The sequence below is a fragment of the Lycorma delicatula genome, chromosome 6, assembly GCF_047948215.1.
Source record: "Lycorma delicatula isolate Av1 chromosome 6, ASM4794821v1, whole genome shotgun sequence".
In the NCBI taxonomy this organism is placed as follows: Eukaryota; Metazoa; Arthropoda; class Insecta; order Hemiptera; family Fulgoridae; genus Lycorma; species Lycorma delicatula.
The window spans coordinates 45,242,488-45,263,487 of NC_134460.1; the positions used below are offsets into that span (position 1 = coordinate 45,242,488).

The 21,000-nt window shown below is 30.4% G+C and overlaps 1 protein-coding gene across 1 annotated transcript in view; it reads right to left on the reverse strand.

The window, feature by feature from the left end:
- Nucleotides 1-12,778, reverse strand: part of LOC142327030 (sphingosine-1-phosphate phosphatase 2-like) — a 35,436-nt gene extending 22,658 nt beyond the window's left edge. The window contains exons 1-2 of the mRNA XM_075369792.1: nt 12,140-12,778; nt 10,254-10,417 (exon numbers count right to left, since the gene is read on the reverse strand). Coding sequence (XP_075225907.1) covers nt 10,254-10,417; nt 12,140-12,596 — 621 coding nt within the window. The 5' untranslated portion in view covers nt 12,597-12,778. The remainder of the gene's footprint in view (nt 1-10,253; nt 10,418-12,139) is intronic.
- Between the last annotated feature and the right edge of the window lie 8,222 nt (nt 12,779-21,000).

Here is a 21,000-nt window from a genome sequence, read left to right on the forward strand (position 1 = left end):
AAAAGATACATTTATGTACAGTGAGTACAATGAAAATAAAAGCTTCAGGTGGAGATGATTGAGACTGCATTACTACCGAACCTGAAAACATTTACATCCATCTAATAGGACAACAATAATAATCAGTGAACTTTTATTTATGCAAAATTAATTTATTAGTGCTTTCATTATTCATTAGTTATAATCCATTATTATGTAATTGGTATTAATAATCCAATACATAAAGATTGCAAAAACAAAAATTTTAATTTACATGTATTTTTAAACTAAAAAAAATCTTAACTAGTAGTAGAATGTATATTGTATCTGCACTTATACAAAATTAGATGTACAATTATTATTGTACAATTCTTTTCTATATAATATTTAATTTTTTTTTATATAGAATTTTCATTTTTTTTCTAAGATTGTTTTCATTATTGATTGTACTATTATTATTATTACTAACACTTCATTTAAATTTTCATTATATGCCCAGTTCCTCTGCAAGTTCATCAACTTCTCTGTCTTCAGGTCATCAGAACAGTCACTTTCACTACCACTGTCAAAATGTATGATAAATTTATCTGTCATTTTGTCAATTAGCAGCTCCACATTCTTATACTTAGTTTCAGCTTTTTGTTACATATTTGCAATATGGTTTTCAAACATCCTTATTCATTTCATTAACTTTTCCTCAGATAATTTTTTAATATCTGACATTAAAAATGTTGTTATTACTACATATCTTTTCACAGCCGATCATACCATCTTGATCGGATTTAAATCAGGATGGCAACGTGGAAGACCCAGAACCTGATGCCCGTGTTTTAATACTTCATCAAAACAATGCTTTATTTTTGAATTTCTATGTGATTTAAAATATGACATACAATTGTGGTTTTAAGATTGCTATATTAAATGGAATATTGTTTTTTCTACCGAATTAATCATGCCACATTTCCTATCATTTGTATTTGTCTCTATAGGTGAATTGTGGTATGGTGCATTATCAATAACAACCACTGCCTGAGGGGGAAAGACCAGGAATTAATTTTTCTGATGGCCACTTCATGAAAATTTGTTGTTGATGCTGTCATGATAGTCACCACTTTTGAACTCATTTTCTAGGTTAGCATCGCGTTCGGAATGAACTCTATTTCTCCTCCAGTGTGAACTATGATTAACTGATCATCTTTATTAACTGGCAATTTTACTTTTGCACCACTGTCATTTGACCAAGATTTTGTTATTATAAGGGAAAATTAAAATATAATATTCATCCAAACAAACAATCCAAGATTTTCTTTTCTTAAATAGGTAATTTTTCTTAAATGTTCTGTCTGCTTCCAACGAATGGCTTTTTTTCTCAATCAAAAGTTTCCTATCAGTATCAGTTTTATACCACTTTAACCCTAATTCTTTCAGGATAGCTACTAATTTGGTTCTAAAATTGAATACTCTTTTAAAGTTCTTTATGTAATTTATTTAATGTAGGCAGTTAATTATGTTTTGTGTGAAATTCGTTACTTCGAAACTATTTTTCTTACAATGCCTTGATCAAAACTGTCTAATCCACTAACTGGTTTTGAATGATGTTTATACTTTTTTGGTGTACTGAACAGGCATGACTGCGATTTAGATTTAAGAAGAACCTGCTTTTCTTTTTGGAGTTTTTCAACATGTGATCTTTAAATCGCAAATGCCACAGCAATTCTTTCTTCATATTTTTGAATGTGTATTAAATTTTATAATCTTCTAATTTTTGTAACTTTATGGCTATTTCATGAACTTGACATGGAGCATTTTATTCTTGACTATGAATTTAAATTCTGCCATTGCAAAAAAAAAATTCACTAACAAATAATGCAAAAAACTACAAATTCATTAATACACACAAACAACTATCTAATACGCCACACATTACAGACAGAAACAAGTGTAACTATTCATAAAATAATTACACACACAATAATTGAACTTCGTCAGTTAATTGAAAATGAAAAGTAAAAATATTAATATTGGTCAACAATGTGAAAAAAAATTACTTAACTATTCTATAAATATATATAAAATGACAAAGCTGTTAATAAATTAATATAATTTGTAGGGTGCAGGCCTATTATTTAATGATAATGCTTATTACTATTTTTGCTATTTATGAAATAGTTATTTAACTATTTCATAAACACTGTATTACAGAATACTGTGTTTATGAATAAGCGTATGTTACAAGAAAAGAATAATATAATGCCCCGCACAGCTACTTCCTGCCTCATGCAAGCAAGCTTTTATTTTCATCGTACAAACAATTAAAAACCAACAGTTACAAGAGCTTCCTTCAAAATTGGGTCAAATTATTCAGATACTCTCAAAAAAAAAAAATGTAGGCCATTATCAAGATTATTTTAATTATATGTTAATATACCCTGAATAAAACAGTAAGCTTGAACTTAATCTGCAGTGTGTACTTGAATATATTCATGTAGGATAAGGTAGACAAAGACGCAAACATTGTGTGCATCTTTGTCTACCTGTGTGCAGGTAGTCTGTGGTAGACTGTGAGATGCAAATTAATTCTCTTACATATCAGACTCTCGCTAGATTCCATCTGGTATTTGAGAGAAAATTTCATATCCCCGTTTTGTAAAAATGTAATCATGACTATCTCCACTGATTAGCCCGACTGGAAGAATTCAAAGAGAGTATAATAGTATCCTTGATGTGGCTGAGCTTGTTATCAATGGTAGCATTCATTTATCACAAAGAAGTTGCTTTAAAAAATGTTGTAAGTCAAATGCTGAGATATGATTTGGAAACACTGACTAAGAACAGAGGGGGTGGTGTAGCGACCTGACATGCTACGAGGCGGGATCTTCTCCCTTCGGGGGAAATTGAGATGTAAACACTTACTGAATGTGGGCTTCTTTGGGCGAGTGACACTAAATTACCCACTGGGATTGTATATAGAGGATACTTGTAACTGTGAAAATAGCCACTTGAGAACAAAATTTCGTAATTTGGATGTTCTGGTGAGTTTAGATTCAGGCTGCACGGAATGTTAATAACTCCTGCATCGGTATCTAAGTGATGTCTCACCACCATTATGATTGCCACAGAACTTAAATGAAAGGTACCCGCAGCAAGACAAAGGAAGAGTACACTGTCAAACAATCTTTAATGTGAATTTCTTGTTGAAGAGTATACTGCACAACTATAATCTACGAGATGTGTGGTTATTTGAAACCCAACCACCAAAGAACACCAGTACCCATGATCTAGTATTCAAATTCATACAAAAGTAACTGCCTTTACTAGGATTTGAACCTTAGAACTCACTATTTCGAAATCAGCTGATTTGCGATGATGAGATCAACACTACATTAACCCAGTGGAGGTTAATGCCCACTTAAACTGTTTAAAATGCCTGGTTCAATAATAAAACATTCATGTAAATACATTCCTATTATTAACCCCTAAAATGCACTAAATAATTTATAATCTCCCCCATAACATAATACAAAACAAATTATTTTTCAAACACAACGTGATGGCCCGAAAATTAACATTTGGTGCACTTGATTGCTTATGAAGTGATTGGAACATTCTTCTTCACCAGGCCAATGGTTACTAGCACTTGTTATCTTGACATGTTAACAGGAGCAAATGAAGTACATGAACAATTTCCTCAACATTGGATAAGCCATAATGGACCAATTCCCTGGCATTACACCAATCAATTCCCGGAAGTTTGTCAAAGAGAGGGTATATACAACGAAGGTTGTCAACATTGATATACTAAAAAGAAGAATCGAAGGTGTAATTAATGGAAAAACTTTAAATATTCTTTGTAATGTGGGGCATGAAACTGAATATCATCTAGATATTTTACGCATCACAAAGAGTGCTCGTGTGAAACTTGTTTGAAATATTGTAAACAAAACGGTTTGAAATGTCCTAATCAACATGGATGAAAATACATTGCTTTGTTATTTTGTTATTAAACCTACAATGGGCTGAATAATTTGTGATCATCCTATGTAATAGATGGTTAGTTTTTAACATTACTTTAACTTATGATATAAATGATTAAAAAAAGTACAGAAAAACTAATTAATTCATTAATCTTTGGTAAATTTTTATTTTACAAGCAAATGTTTTATCATTAATATATTATTAGTATTTATCAGTAAGCAAGTCAGTTTACAGATAGGTTTTAATTTTTCATTTTACTTAAAATTTAAAGGAATCAATTTATAACAAATATTTATATAAACAACAGGAAAATAATTAACTTCTAAATTGCCTTATAAATAAAATCACTAAACTGGGAACGGAAATTTCAAAACAATAAGAAAACTGTTAGGTTTTCCCAGACTAAATAATAAAAATATACCAAATTATAAAATATTACAGGAAAATAATTTAAACAATTAGGCAAATATTTTCTTGTAAAGATAGATTTTTTTATATGTACTCCTATTTTTAATTATTTTGTTAAATTTATGGGTAAAATAATTAATGTAAGAAAGAAAAATAATCATTTTATCCTTACATATCGCAACCTAATTAACATCATTATATCATAAACATACAATACAAAATCATTAAATTATATTTTCAAGGTTAACGTGAAACATAACATCATAATTAAGACTTTTTATAGCTTACGAATTCACATTTCTAGAAATATAATTTATAATTTTAATAAAAAAATTATATATATTTCTTTCCAAAATACACTCATTTTCCAAATATATAGCAATATGTTTCCACGTATTTTTAAAGCTAATTTATACACAATTTACAATTTACATTACAAGAAAATCTTTGCTGAATTGTTTAAATTATTTTCCTGTAATATTTTTTAATTTGGTATATTTTTATTATTTAGTCTGGGAAAACCTAACAATTTTCTTATTGTTTTGAAATCTCAATTCCCAGTTAAGTGATTTTATTTATAAGGCAATTTAGAAGTTAATTATTTTCCTGTTGTTTATATAAATATTTGTAATAAATTGATACCTTTAAATTTTAAGTAAAATGAAAAATTGAAAACCTATCTGTAAACTGACTTGCTTACTGATATATACCAATAATATATTAATGATAAAACGTTTTTTTGTAAAATTAAAATTTACCAAAGATTAATGAAATAATAAGTTTTTCTGTACTTTTTTGAATCGCTTATACCATAAGTTAAAGTAATGTTAAAAACAAACCATCTATTATGTAGAATGATCACAAATTATTCAGCGCAGTGTAGGTGTTAATAAAAAAATAACAAAGCAATGTATTTTCATCCATGTTTTATTGTTGATTAGGGCATTTCAAACCATCTTGTTTACAATACTTCAAACAAGTTTCACATGAGTACTCTTTGTGATGCGTAAAATTTGTGACTTGAATTCTTGTACAGAGTTTATTATTTTGAAGCTGACCAAAAACCACGTACCAAACTGAGACACTTTTAATCACTCTCTTCCTAAATATTTCTTTGTAGAGCCCATATCCTTGAGATTCCATGGCATCCTGCTTAGCGTTTCTTATTTCCTGCAGTCCCATAATGATAATTTTGTACTGGTCTATTAGGCTGGTTATTACTTTTAGTTTACCAATCTGCAAGAGTGAGTTTATATTGCGTGTGGAAATGTATGTGATTTGCTTCAATTTTATTTTGGATTTTGTATTGTTCTGTTTGTGCGTGCACGTATGGTGTTAGGGCATTCCAATGCTTTAGATCACATGTTTCTTCTAAGTGGCAGCCAACCATATCAGAGTGCTGTCTTCTCTGAATTGTGGTGTTCTTGGTTCAGCCAGTGGAGTATTCCTAAAAAGACCTTTCGTGGTTGGCTGTCAAGGGGTCACCTGTGATGGGACTAAGTCTCAAGTTACAACTCTAGATGTGAAGTAGTGAGGTGATAGTGTAGTATGACTTGATGATAGATGGAACTAGGCTTGATCGTTTTGTTAAAGTTGTTACTTTGGAGAAAAGTTAAAAAGTCCGATCCTCAACATTAAGCCTGAAAAATCTTTTAATTTTATGGTTTAGCTAACATAAAATTTCCAATTTTATTTAATGAGCAACCAAGACATATGAAATAGATCTTTTTAACTGCTATCATTATAAAAAACTTAATAAAGATATAATTGTAGCAAAGCTTACAAACTTGGCTGTTTAAAAAATGGAAACAAAATAAAACTAATTAATACTCTAAAATTAATTCTAATGAATTGTCTTTTCTCATCATTGTATTAAAATAAGGACTGCTCCAACACTCATCTTAATACCTTAATCAAAACTCTATATAACTAAAATACTAACTGTATGGAAATCTATTAAGATACTAAACTTTCTTATACGAGGTCTGTTTAGAAAATAATCATACATTTTTAATTATGCACCAACGAAGATATTTAGTGATGTGCAGTTGGCAGCACATCACTAAATATCAAATGGTTTTCATGATTTAAAGGTGGTCGTCAGTCAACTGAAGATGACCCTCGACCAGGAAGGCATTTGACTTCAACTAATTACACCCACATTCAAAAAATCAATGATCTGGTATGTACAAACTGCCGAATAACTGTTAGAGAACTAGCAGAAGAGGTTAGTATCTCAACTGGATCATGCCATAACATTTTGACTGAAAAATTGAACATGCATAGAGTTACAGCAAAGTTTGTTCCTTGAACATTGAGTGGACATTTGTCAGCAACTTGTTGAACAAGCCAATGACGATGAAACATTCTTGAAAAGAAATGTAATGGGAGACAAAAGCTGGGTTTACGGCTATGACCTCGCAACAAAAGTTCATCATCACAATGAATGCAAAGGATCTTCACGCCCCAAGAAAGCACCCTTTTTTCCTCATTTAGAAAAAAATATGTACACTGAATATGTTATTTATAAGTTACACCCTGATATCTCAGAGAAAAAATAGCAGAGAAGGATTCAAACCAATAGATTACAACCATCTTAGATTACAAAGATTTTATATATATATATATATATAATTTATATTAGGGGGGAAGGTTAGATACTGAAATATAAAACTTGACTATTTCATTTTTAATACTTCTTTTTCAGAAGAATTGAATTTAGTAATTCTGTACATAAGAATTGAGAGGAGAGTGGAAGCGTTAGGAGAAGACCAATTTGGTTTCAGGAAAAGTACAGGGACAAGGGAAACGATTAGAAGCTTTTGAAATGTGGTGCTATAGGAGAATGTTAAAATCAGATGGATGGATAAAGTAACAAATGAAGAGGTGTTATGACAAATAATGAAGAAGTATTTGGAAAAATACAGCTAAAAGAAGAGACAGACTTACAGGCCACATCTTACGGCATCCTGGAATAGTCACTTTGATGTTGGAGGGACATGTAGAGGGGAAAAATTGTGCACGCAGGCAATGTTTGGAATATGTAAAACAAATTTTTAGGGATGTAGGGGGTATAACAAAATGAAACAACTGGCACTGTATAGGGAATTTTGGAGAGCTGCATCAAACCAGTCAAATGATTTAAGACAGAAAAAAATTCTTTTCCTTATGAATTTCTCTTTAATGTGTAAACTTAATGTAAAAATATTAAGTGATTTTATCATCCAGTTTAATTTTTGCATTTCTTTCTTTTAAAATATCCATTTTGAAGAAGACCTTTGTAGAAATGTTTTTCTTTTTTATTATTATTTCCAAAGGGATAAACGGATCACACTCAGAGGGTCTACCAAAAAGCTAGTGCTTTTTGGTAAACCCCCTGATTGTGATAAAAAGCAAAATATCAAGCTTAGTAATGGCAAACTCATACTTGATAGAGAACAACTGTCTGATTCAGTTCTAATAGAGTTGAACAATAAATTATTATAGATTAACCATTAAAAGAAATTATTCTGTACAAATTATAAATCTGATGTACAAGCTATTTATTTTCATCCTAAAAAACTTAATGACATTCCACAACATTGTATCTGCTAATGAAAAAAAGTAATGCAAATTCAGGCATGCACTATTTTCTGCCCAGAAATATAATAAATCTCAACATTTTTACACTTCTGATATTGTAATGACATAAAAAAATAATAAAACTTTGACATTAATTAATTTTTTTTAAATCTTCATAAAATAATTCATTTTTAAAAAGGGGCAATGATTTAATATTTCCTAGACACACTCTGTAAATTATTCACTGTGAACAGTCTAAAGTTTAACATCAAATTATATCAGTATTTAAAAACTGTATAATTAAATCGTACATGTACTTATAACTCTCCTACACTGAAAAAGCAAGCAAGAATGGTGACTATTTTTTATTGCCATTTATCTTTTTTTTAGACAGCATTAAATTCTGTAATTTTTTTAGGAATTTCACAAAAATATGTTTATGCAATATTAAAATTTTTTAAAAGAAATTTGGAATACATTTACACAAGATGAAGATTGTGTTAAATTTTAACAATGACTGATGAAAACTGTACCAATTTGCAATTTCAATCTGTTTATGTTCCATTAATCATGTAATGAGTTTATTAATTACAACTACAATGAAATTAAATAAATTACTTGCCATAAATCAAATTTTAAGAGTAAATCAAATTACGTTTATGTTCCATTAATCGTGTAATGACCTTATTAATTACACCTACAATGAAATAAAATAAATTGTCATAAATCAAATGTTAACAATACTGAATATGTTTACAGCATAATATCATAAAATAAAAACTATAAATGGAAAGGTTAAATGCAAAATGCACACATGAATGTTTTTTAAATTGATGGTTGCAAAACTACTAAATATTTATATTTTTCAGCTACATAGTCAAAATAAGAAAAACAGAGAAAACCATTCAGACAATTTTTAAAATTTATTTACTGAAATAAAAGTTGACACAAAACAAACAGAAATCTGACATTCAGCCTAAGTGGGGGCAAAAGAATATTGTAAAATAGAAAAAAATCTTAAAAATTAAACTTAATGGCAAGACTAAAGCAGTGATATCTAAAAATTTCTTTCAGGGTCTTTAATCTTAAGCATAATTTAGTAGAATCTTGTCACTTAGATTCTGAACTGCATTCATTTTAACTTCCCACAGCCTGAATATATCATATCTGACACACACAATATCCAAAACTGCTAAAAGTACTAACACACACACACACACACACACACACACACATATATATAAATATATATATATATATATATACACACACACACACACCAAATAACATAAAATACAGAAAAGTACAAGTGAATCTTAACAACATACAACTCTTCTAATACAGGACATATGGAACATAAATGGCAATCCATAAAGAGGTTTGCTTCTATTGGATTCTCAAGACCAATCAATAAACCTAAAGGAAAGAAATAATACATATTTTACATATAAAAAAGATATTAATAAGAAGACTACCATAAAGAAGTTGGCTTTCATGCAGAAAAGACTATTACATCAGCAAACACAAATTCAGAAATAGAAAGAAATTAATAAAAATATTTCAACATACTACAAAACTGCACAGTTAATACAAAAACTATAAAGAAAATATTGAATGAAGAGATTTTTAAGTGAGTTACAAATGAAGTTTGCATCATGATTTTGCTAAAAGAAGAAATAGGTTTCCACCAGCAATGTATAAATTTAACACATATCCCACAAAAATATAATCTCATTTTCATTACAATAAATCTATATTTTATATATATATATATATATATATAAACCATCTCCATAGCAGAGTGATAGTGTCTGGGCCTTTCATCCAGCGGTTGGGGTTCGAATCCTGTTCAGGCATGGCATTTTTCATATGCTCAAAATTCCATTTCCATATCTCAAGCACAAGCTTGTAGGCTTAGGTGGCAATATCAAGCAAAACAAAATAAACTATATTGATTATACACATTATTCATAAAATAAAATGGGCATATGAGTATTGTGCAAAATAAAAACAAAGAAATAACGTAAAATCTGAACTATTGGGGTTAATGAATGGCATAAATCATTTTATGCCATTCATTAACCTTATTTAATTTTAATTTCAATCTGACTTATGCTATAAATTTATTTATAGGAACAAAAGGTATTATACTAGTGTATAAGCAGCTCATTAGTGTGCTCATATTTCTAACAAATGCAATAATCTACAATATCAAAAAGGTAATGAACATGAAACAAACATTATGAAATAAAATTTGCCATAATTTAATAACTAAAATAGAGACTTTATTTTATATTACTAATAGACAAATAAACTATTAACATGATTACCTGATATCTATTAAAAGTGTATAAAACTACTGAAAATGGAATGGATACACCAACCATAGCATGTGTTGAAGGCATTCCATATTCTTGTTCCCATTTTTTCTGCAATCTGAACACAGGTGGACTAGCAGGACGTGGCCAACATACAACATCTTTGATTCCTTGACCTAAATTACAAATAATCATTAATTCAACAATTTGATTTGTTTAAAATCATAAATCTAATAAGTGAAGTTACAATTATCAACTTCACCATGTACATATGGTGATCACTCTGAAAGCTCGTTCAGTACGTAGCACATATATCAACAGGATAGTTAGTAAATATTGATAAAGAAATAGAGTGGGAATACAAAGTCTGTCTTCATCCAGTATGCACTTCTGTCACAAGTTCAGCTTTGTTGGTCACAAAGACAGGCTAATTAAGATAAAAAATGTCAAGAGTAAGAAGCAGAAAACAGAAACTTTGCACAACTCCATAGGTTCACCTAACAGTTACCCCTCAAAATACTACAATAAAGAAGCAGCCACCCTGTTTGCATGATGTTAAAAATAGAATCAAGATAATTGGCTAACTCCCAATGCAGTTATCTACGACAAAAAAAAAGGATAAGAAAAGGGAAGTTAAGAGGATTGGGCAATCAACTCACAGAAGAACTACAATGATTGGAATGGTTTATCATCTTGTCCAGGGTCAAAAAATTAATTATTAAGTCCAGTTATAGGCCTGGACTACACAGAACTTTCTTTACCTATACTAAGAGGTAAAATACACAGAGTTTTAGGGTACCAGCCACTTCCTTAAAAAATATCTGACAACTAATTTAATGATTGATATGTTTGATCAATATATCTTTAATGCAAAACATCATTTGGTCAGTAAATTAAAAACTCTGTTGTAAATACAAGTATGTAATAATATAAATTAAAAACAGATAATCAAAATCAGGTGGTGTGCAAGCACTGACAAAAGAAATAAGAAATATTTAGGTTCTCCCAAAATAACAGCCTTAGGGAATAATTATGCTGGTGTTTCATAAAATTACTTCTAGGAGTGCATTCACAGATTTAGACTTCCACAGCCCCAATTCAAAAAAAAAAATTGGCAGGTAAGAAAATAAAAGCTTTACATTTTAAGTTAAGTAGGTATATTAACACAAAATGGTGGGGTATTTTTATTACTACTATACATCATTTTTGAAAATTAATTTAGCTTATTTATAAAGACCAATTTTTCTATTAAAACTGATTTTATTATGTTTTGTTTTAATCAATGCAAACATAACATATTTTGCCACTCACAGAATCTGAATAAAAAATGACAACTAGTTTTTTCATTCTTCAAACAAAAATATCTGCAATGAATGCACACGGAAAATCATAAAAATACAATTTTTTGTCAATTTTGGACACTGCCTAACTTCCTCTTATCCTGCTTAATACCTTCTTATCCTTAAAATTCAATAAAAATGGTTATGATAACAAACTAATGCATTTCACTCTGGTGCAGCACAAGAAACATTTCTGAATTCTGTAAAACATTAGTTAATATGGTAAGTTAGTTGGTTATATTTTATCAATGCTGATTTTAATGATAAATAATAACACAGCTTAAAAAATTCATAAAACTACTAGAGAAAGAATTATTTATGTAATCGTAGATAAAAACTACCATCAGGTACAGAAATATTTGTTACGTAAAATTAACTACATTCATAATGAAGCCTTAAAAAATTATGAATTTTGTAAACAAGTAACTAGGTTATGTGAGCTGACAATAATTAAATTATGAACTTACGACTTAAGGCAGATGTAAGAGAGATTAGTGGTGTCTGAAATATTTTTTAAAATTGTAATTTTTTACGAAATACAAAAACCTGAGTACTAACCTACGTACATAATAATCGTCCACACCATAACGATGCGTCTCCCGACTGCCCCGTCAATATTCCAAAACCAAAACGGAATAAAGGTTGCATAGAATATTTCATCACCCAATTCCGTACCGAAAAAAAACACGTAATACCAAAACCAGTTTGTTATAACATAACTTTTAGTTTCAGTTTCGGATTCGGACGAAACTAAATCCTCATGATCACTTGCACATACTTTATTCGATCTCAAAACAACACCATTCTGATTATGTTTTGTCACTTTACTGAAGTCGGTTTTCAAACAAGACAATTTCTGGTCACATATCCTGTCTCTTAAAACAGAATAATTTATATTGCTTTTACTAACACAATTTTCCTCGTGCTCTGAAGGTTCGGCACGATGAATTCCATAAAACTTCTGTATTTTAACAACTAAATACGGGTCTTTCAAGTATTCTATACAATTCCACATTTTTTCTACAAAACATGTGCTAATACCGCTATAATATAATAACAAACATCCGGGAAAATAACTATTTTAGGCCTTCACGTTTACAATCAGACATACAAAACGAACATCACGCCGGGCTAAAGCTGATCAGCTGTTCTCTCGCATAAGTCTACAGTTGCAGAAGTATGAATCCAAGAAGTACATGTTTTGTGTTATTGTACCCACCAGCGGGAATAGGCAGAACTAATAAATTACCTCTAGCGTTCAGTTTTAACAACATGTAAGATATAAAATATTTAAACAAGCCGTAAATATTCGGCTCATAATAACCTAATTGGCTAAATTACTTGTTATATGGTTAAATATGCAATGCAAAAATAAATATTTCATCAAATGTTTGGCTCATAAAACCCTAATTGGCTACGTCACTTGTTATGTGGTTAAAATACACGATGCATAAGTAAATGGATTAAATAAATATATTATATGATCAGTATCAATCAACCAACACATGACAATTAATATTGTAAATGGTAGGGCAAATAAATAGTAATGTTATAACTGTTTTTAAAATTTGGACTGTGTTTTTAAACTTTACACTATGTTGAAAAAAATAAAACTTCAAACAGTTTATGCAACATAATCCTTTTAAGTCACCAGTAGAAATTGTTAAAATGTAAACATTACATTTAAGTAAAAATTTAATTAGTAAACAAAAAAAGTAAACAATAATACATACATGAATAAATGTATGAAGCTATTTAAAATTTAGATGATTTCCAATAATATATATCATCTTAACAAAAGATTAATTTTAAAATAAATCTTAAACAAGTTTAATAAAATATTACATTTGTAATATCACTTTTTTAATTTAATTATTTTGGTTTACGAAATCTCTTTGATAAAGCTCTAAAAATATTTAACATTTTAATTTAAAGAAAAACAAATGTTTTACTATATTAAAATTAAGCTGAATAACAAGAAAAAACTGTCAAAAATCACAACACACTAATAGAGTAAGAAGATGTACAATAATAAAAAGGCAGTTAATATCAATAAATGTAAAAAGGTGCAGAGCGTAGACTGAAATTAAAAATTTTATATTACTGCATTAATGGGGCTGTTGTCTGCAGGATAAAAAATAAAAAATTTCAAGGTAGAGTAGCATCAATCTGTTAATGATATTAATGTTTTCATAAGAAAAACAGCACAGTTGACTGTGGTTGTTTATCATACGATAAACAATGTAATTTTTTTTTTTTTTATTAATAAATAATAACTAAACACAAAAATAATTTATTTAGTCAAAAAATTATGAATAAGTATGGATTTGACATGATTTTGAGGGAAGCAGTCTGATGGTAAGAATTTCAAAATGTTGTCTGTTTAATAGATGTTTGTTCACAGAGATATCATTAAATTAGTAGAATTTTAGCAACATTTGTTCAAGTGAGAGAATTTCTAGTTTTGTCAGAATATAATTTTTTTCAGTAGAAATTGAACAGAATTGTTTGCCTGTGACCTACCTGCGTAAACTGGTAATCTAGTTTATACAAAATATTTAGTAAAACTGTAATGAAGTAACTTAAAAAAAACTATTAAATAAACAGTTTATATGATTATAAAGTTATAAAATTATACATAGATAATCATTTGAAAATAAAAGCTAATTAAATAAGCTAAGTATTAATAAATGATAATTATAGGAAACTGAATTGTTTTATCAAGAAAAAAATTACAAAAGGATAAAATATAACAGATTTCCCTTTAGACTTTACAAAGTTTTGTTCTCCAAAATGATTAACAGTAAATATTTCATAATTAACATTGACAAACTAAACCAAATTTAGAATGTAATGTAATGTAATTCATCTCCTCTTCCCCTTTTTAAGCAATGACTTTTTCAAGCATCTCCTCCATAAGGTTTCTAACTTTTCTCTGTATTTTTATGACATTTATTTATTATTTAAAATTAAATGTGTTCACCACTTTTTTTTTCTAAATACAAATTTTATTTGTAATGATAGTAAACTTTCTAGCTGACTGTCCTAAAAAAATTTGTAGATTTCTCTACAGTTTCTTACCACTTTTAGATAACTTTGTACAGTTTTCAACCAATGCTTTTCTTATTCTATACAATCAATTTTTGTTAATGGATGCACTCTATCAGTAATTACACATTCATGACAGTTTAAAAATGAACATATTTGTCCCTCTACAAGTAACAAAATTCATAAGATTAAATATAAATGAGCTTGTGATCTATGATGACTGTTGATTAAATTTTACATTAAAAAAAATATTTGTTTCATGGATTATATTACTGAAAACTGAATTGTAATTAAGCAACATGTTAAATTTTACTTTTATATTAATGAAAAACTAGAAAAAGGCTATTATATAATTTTAAGTAATTATTATTTTAATTAATTTTTTTTCCAGTAAAAACAAATACACCATTAATAACGGTGAAAAAATTATATATCTTCAATTTAAAAGCTTTCTAATGGTTAAAATAAAAAATTATTTTTAAAAAATAAAAGAATAAGGGTAATTCATAGACAGGTTAAAGTTAAAACTTTATTACTAAAAACCAATGGTAAACATACAAATAACGTAACAATATGACAGCATTTAGAAATGGAATTAAAAATTTACTCCCAGATTCAAATGGCAAGGTAAGTTAAAAAATATTACAGTTTTTTTTTATGTTAAAACTTTTGTATAAGCCAAGATGCATAATGATTTAAAGAATTTAATTTTTTTATTTTAACAAATTTTTCTTTTTTTCGTATACATTAAATAATAATTTTGTTGTAAAGTGGCACCATCCCTGCTAATTTCATTTTTTGTACCTTGAGGAGGGCTTATATCTTGATGTTCTCATCATTATGCCATAACAGCTCTTCGACAAAGAACCTGAATTTCTAATCCCTTTGTGTTATTTCTTATTTTTTTACACCTTCTTTAAATTTGTTTATTAATTTAATTTTTACTTAACTATTTATGGGCATACAAAAAAAGTTGCCTGAATGTAAAAAAAATTACCACAAAATAAAAGGCAAACTTCCATCTTGATGGAAATATGACAAGGATGTAACATAAAGATTGCTGTAAAATATGAATTCTACGGCTCTTTGAAATTTTTAAATACATTATTTTTTAACTAATTTTCTAGATTTTCTGTATGAAATTAATTTGAATTATCTGCAACACTTACTTCAATAGCATTAATTTTAATTCAGCAACAAAATAGATATTTAATTCAACAACATAAGGTTTATCTTAAGGATAATTGCAAAATTTAATATTTAAGCAAGGCTAAAATTTACATACATTTGTAAAATAATACATATGGGAATGTGCATATACAAAAACTAGTGAAAATTTTATTACATTCATTTTAACAGATACTTTGTCATTAAAGGTTTAGATTTATTTGCTACTGGTACATGAAAGAATAAATAATTTACTAAAGAATAAATAATTGGCTAATTTACTTCATTCTGATATTGAGGCATATCTTTATATTCTGATGGTCATAAAGGATTAATTCAGATAAATAGGTCACTAAATTAAAATAGACATTTTGATGTAATCAAAATACTTTACCTTTTTCCTAATTCAGATTTAAATATGTGAAATTCATCAAGAAGGCTTCTTTAATGGATGGTAAAATTGTGTAGCCTATATTGTTATTTTTATTCTTGCCTCTTTTCTCACTCCTCTTAAAACAATTAACAAAATGAATACATTCCCTTCACTTATTTTTAATTTCTTCAACACAAAACTAAATTTAAAAAAAATCGGATAGGGCTGTGTTGGGGCGCGTTAAACGTTAAACTTTGGATGAAATTCCGAGCTCCGAGCTACAGACCGACAAACTTATCTGTAGAGTTAAATGGGAGAGCCACCATCGCATTTTTTGAAGAAAAAATTTGTTTTTTCCATCGGAGACATAAGGAAAATTTTAATTCCTTCATTTGACCAACTCGACAGATAAACTGGTCAGTCTGTATGTCAGCGAGATACAGATAATAAAAACAAGTTATTGACTGCGTACTAAATTTAATTTTAACATGGTACAGGATATTTACTTCGATTGATACTAGACAATTTTGATCAACATGGGTTTGTGATATGAAGAATAAGACATATGCTTAATATCAACATCAATGTGCCTGGTGAACGTACAATCGATAATTGTGTTGTTGATTCTGTGGGCACGTAGTTGAGGTCAAATCCATTCTTAATGTAGTCAACGAGGGAGCGTTGTACCGTGGATCGTTATTGAAATCGCCACAGAGAATGATCGGAGTTTCAAAGTCTGTTCGCTGAATATGGCAGGAGGGATTGATAAAGACATAGCTTAACATTTTCCACCGACCCTTTGTGAAGTATATATACGGCACCGAGGATAAACAGCGGATGATCTTAGACTTTCACATCCAACAGACATATGTCGCCGATGTTATGTTTTCTAAGAAGAGTTGCCGCACAGACTGATAGCATCGACGATGATTTTCTCTGCAGCTTGCGAAGCTTTGTAGGTTTCTGTAGATTGCAGAACCTTCGGCTGCAGAAACTCGTGCTATAGACGGTTCGGACGAGGTAGATGGACGATCTCTACGATATTCAAGCACGGTGATATTCGAAGTCGTTGAGCTTCACAGTGTTGGTGTAATCCATCCAAGTCTCGCTAACTGCCATGTAGTCGGAATGTTTGAGTATGCTGCCGTTTTCAGTGTTACTGCGTGAGCCACCAAACTTTGTGAACTGAAAGCAGAGACGATCAAAACTAGTTGCCGTCGTCGAGGTACGTCGTTCCCGTCTTCATCGACTTCGACTTTCTTGCAGAAGTTTCTTGCTCGCATCCGATGTTTGGCCATCCGCTCGTATTTCTTTCGCCGTTAGCGCCTCGCTGCCTTGTCCGTGATAAAATTTAAAATCGTTTGTATCGTTGGTGAGATACAGAGCGTTGATTTTATGTGACTCTACTGAGCGCAACGAACACAAGCTGGATCTGTTGCGACTTGTCGTAGTTGCAGACGCCTTCGTTGAATGTGCCACCTTGGGATTAGTGAATGGTGATCGCGCTCGCGCTTGGTAACACAATCTGGAACTGGTTACGTCTACACTGTACAGTTCCGCTCAATGGGATGTTGGCGACTCTAGTCATGATGGATGTCCACTTCAAATATAACACATCATGCTTACACATAACATGCGGTTTCGCTTTCACTCTGCATAGTTGGCCCATGCTTGGGTTTAGAAACGCTAAACAAAAACTGACTCTTCAGATTCCAGTTGAGGTTAACGGCTGAGGTTCATTATCTACTTCTACCGTTTCGCAGTTTACCGCTTGCTCGTCGTAGGTGAGGTGTTCTATGTACTTAATCGTGCCGATCGCACCATTCACGAGACCGTCTACAACATTTCTAGGTTCCTGGTAATCATATATGGATATATGGACGTTTTCGATGGATGATGGGTATTATCTACACTCATTATGTCCATTATTTCGGGTACAGGTCCTCGCGCCGTCGGCTCGTTCACTGAGCGCTCCAGTTGTTCGCGACGCTCCCGAAAGTCTCGCTCGCTCGGCACCAGACATTGGGGATACCTGTGCGTGGCCCATAACTTCCCCTTTTTAACGATATGTTTAATTTATATATCCAGCTGGCTTTTTGTGCGGACTGAGGCTGACATATTGAATTGTTATATTTTTTACACATAAATATTGTTCAAAATGCACTTATTATTACTTAAATCGATTTATCTCTACAAACTCTAAACACAAACACACAAATGACCACGCTATCAGATTTAAGTCGTGAGCTACACTTAATGGAAATGAGCGAGAGCGCCAATTTTGGCCGAACTACGCTGTGCTATCTCCAATCGGCTGATCTCCTCCCCACCAGTGACGCAAACTCAGTCGTATCGGCGAGCTGACATGTTAAGTAATAAAATGACACCACATTTTTTACGCCTCTGAGACAAATAGTTAGAGAGTTAAGACAGCACAACATAGACCTTTTCTTATGATACCCGTATGTTTCGGTATGATTTTAAAGACGTTTCACATCAAAATTGTGGTATTCTTTCAACCACCATATAAAAGGGTTCTGGTGAAGTATGGTTTGGATACATGTTCTTCTTAAGGTGCTGGTGCACACTAAGAAAGAATGTTTTGAAATTCAGAGTTTAAAGGATTAAAATGGAGTACAATGAAATTACTATTTTAATTTCTCTGTAATGAATGAGGATGGATATCAACTTGATTTTGGGTCTGTGTAATTTTCATGTAAATATCTAAACACCAATTTCTAATTTGTCCTTAAAAGGGGGGTGAAGAAAGTTGACATTTTTATCCATTTCCATCTTTACCAAAAAGGATATTCACTTGATTGGGGCTTGCACAAATACTCTTCAGATAAATATCTAAAAACTGGTTTTTTTTTTTAGTTGGTGTGTGGTGTGGTAGGCTCAACAAACACTGCCACTGCCACTGTCACAGTATGTGTGATGCTGCATATGTTTAACTGCAACTGTCTCTGGTTACTTGACTAAAAAACATGAAATAAAAATATTAAAGAATTTTTAAAAAAAATTAAGAAACAAAAGTACAGTCACCTCCAGTTGGTTAATGCCTAAGAACCGGGAAAATACATTTTTATCATTACAAAGTATGGGTAACCAGTTATAACTAATATTTTTAAAATTGAGGCAGACTGTTTTGAAATTCACATTCTTAGATCTATCAAAGTTTTGGGTCTTGTACTGACCAAACTGTTGCTTAGAAGAAATTACAAAAGACTGATAAATTTTATAAATTGAACAGGCATTAATTTTTATTTATCAATATTATTCTTACAAGCTTGTGTTTAATGAACACGGCGGGGTTCTCTGGGCAGATGGAAAGGGCAAGCGAAGCTAGCAGAAACCATATAGTGTGGGCAAAGTTGGTAGGCACTGTCTTAAGACAGTCTCTCACAATTTTATGTGACTTGCTATAAAGCACTGATTCTCAAACTGCAGTGATTGTATTAAACTGCAGACATGGATGGATGAAGTGTACAAACACGAGCAATCTACAGGTTCCAACTTCATGTACTTGCTCTTTGGTCTGCTTGCATATCATTGACTGTGAGAGCATCACATTCAAATTTGCATATGATACATCTAAGCATGTGCTTTAAGAAGTGTAAAAGAAGCATGTAAGGGATTGCAAAATGTTGATTTATTTTCATTGAAAATAGAGGTTTTTTAGTGTGTGATCAAACAGTGTAACTTGTTTTTTTTTCTAATTACATTCTTAGGCAAACTGGAGTCTTATGTTGTAAGATATGAACATGATAGGGTCAGATCAATAAAAGAAAATATGTTAGTTTTGCAAATCAGTACATGGTCATGTAACAGGACAATGTCTTTGATGTTTTTTATGAAGATAATAAAAACTGTAATATAGTGGGCAAAATATATTGCAGTATTTAGTAGTGATGGTGCAAAATAACAGGACAGGAAAAATTTTAAACATCTTATATCAAATGTGAATGTTTACACCTGCTTCCTGCTTCCGGCATGTCCTGCTTCAGACATGCCTTGTCACAAAAAAAATGCCAGAAAATTAAAAAATATTCTTTGTAAAGCTGTAAAAAATGGTTAATTTTATCATTACAGAATAGACAATTTGCTAAACTATGTAATGAAATTGGCAAAAAGATGCCAATAAAAGATCTATATCTTTTCCATACAAAAGATATAGATGGTTATTGCGGGGAAAGTGTTAATCCGGAATACTGGATTAATACTGGAATTGCGAGATGTTTTTACAGAAGGAGTATATTACTGTTGGCTTATTTAGCTGATGCATTTTGCTTTTAAATGATTTGAATGTGATTTACAAAGACGTGATATTTTGGATGAAGAAGATACTGTTATTCATCAAATTTTGGGTAGCATGAGATTCATTTGCGTGAGCTAAAAATTTAGTTGGGAGAGTATTTCCCGAAAGATAAGATTTCTCAGAGATTGGTAGTAAATCCATTTAGTGAAAACAATGTTGTAGCTGCTAAGTTATCTGTTAAGATTCATAAACAGCTCATTGAAATGTCTGCCAGTAAAATGTTACAACTACAATTCACATCTGCAGATTGATAACGTTTCGACTTGCTCATCAAAGTGAATATGGAAATGTGTATAACAGACAGAAGCTTTAAAAATATTAATCCCTTCTACCATGTTTTACCTCTATATGAAAAGGGTTTTTTGTCTATGGTTGTGTTAAAAACTAAATATAGGAATCTTCTTTTATCACTTTTCAATTTGCTTTTATGCGTTTCTAACATAGAGCCACATATGGAGAAACGTTTAGATAAACGCAATTATCTTACACATTTACATGTGTATTTATTAAGTG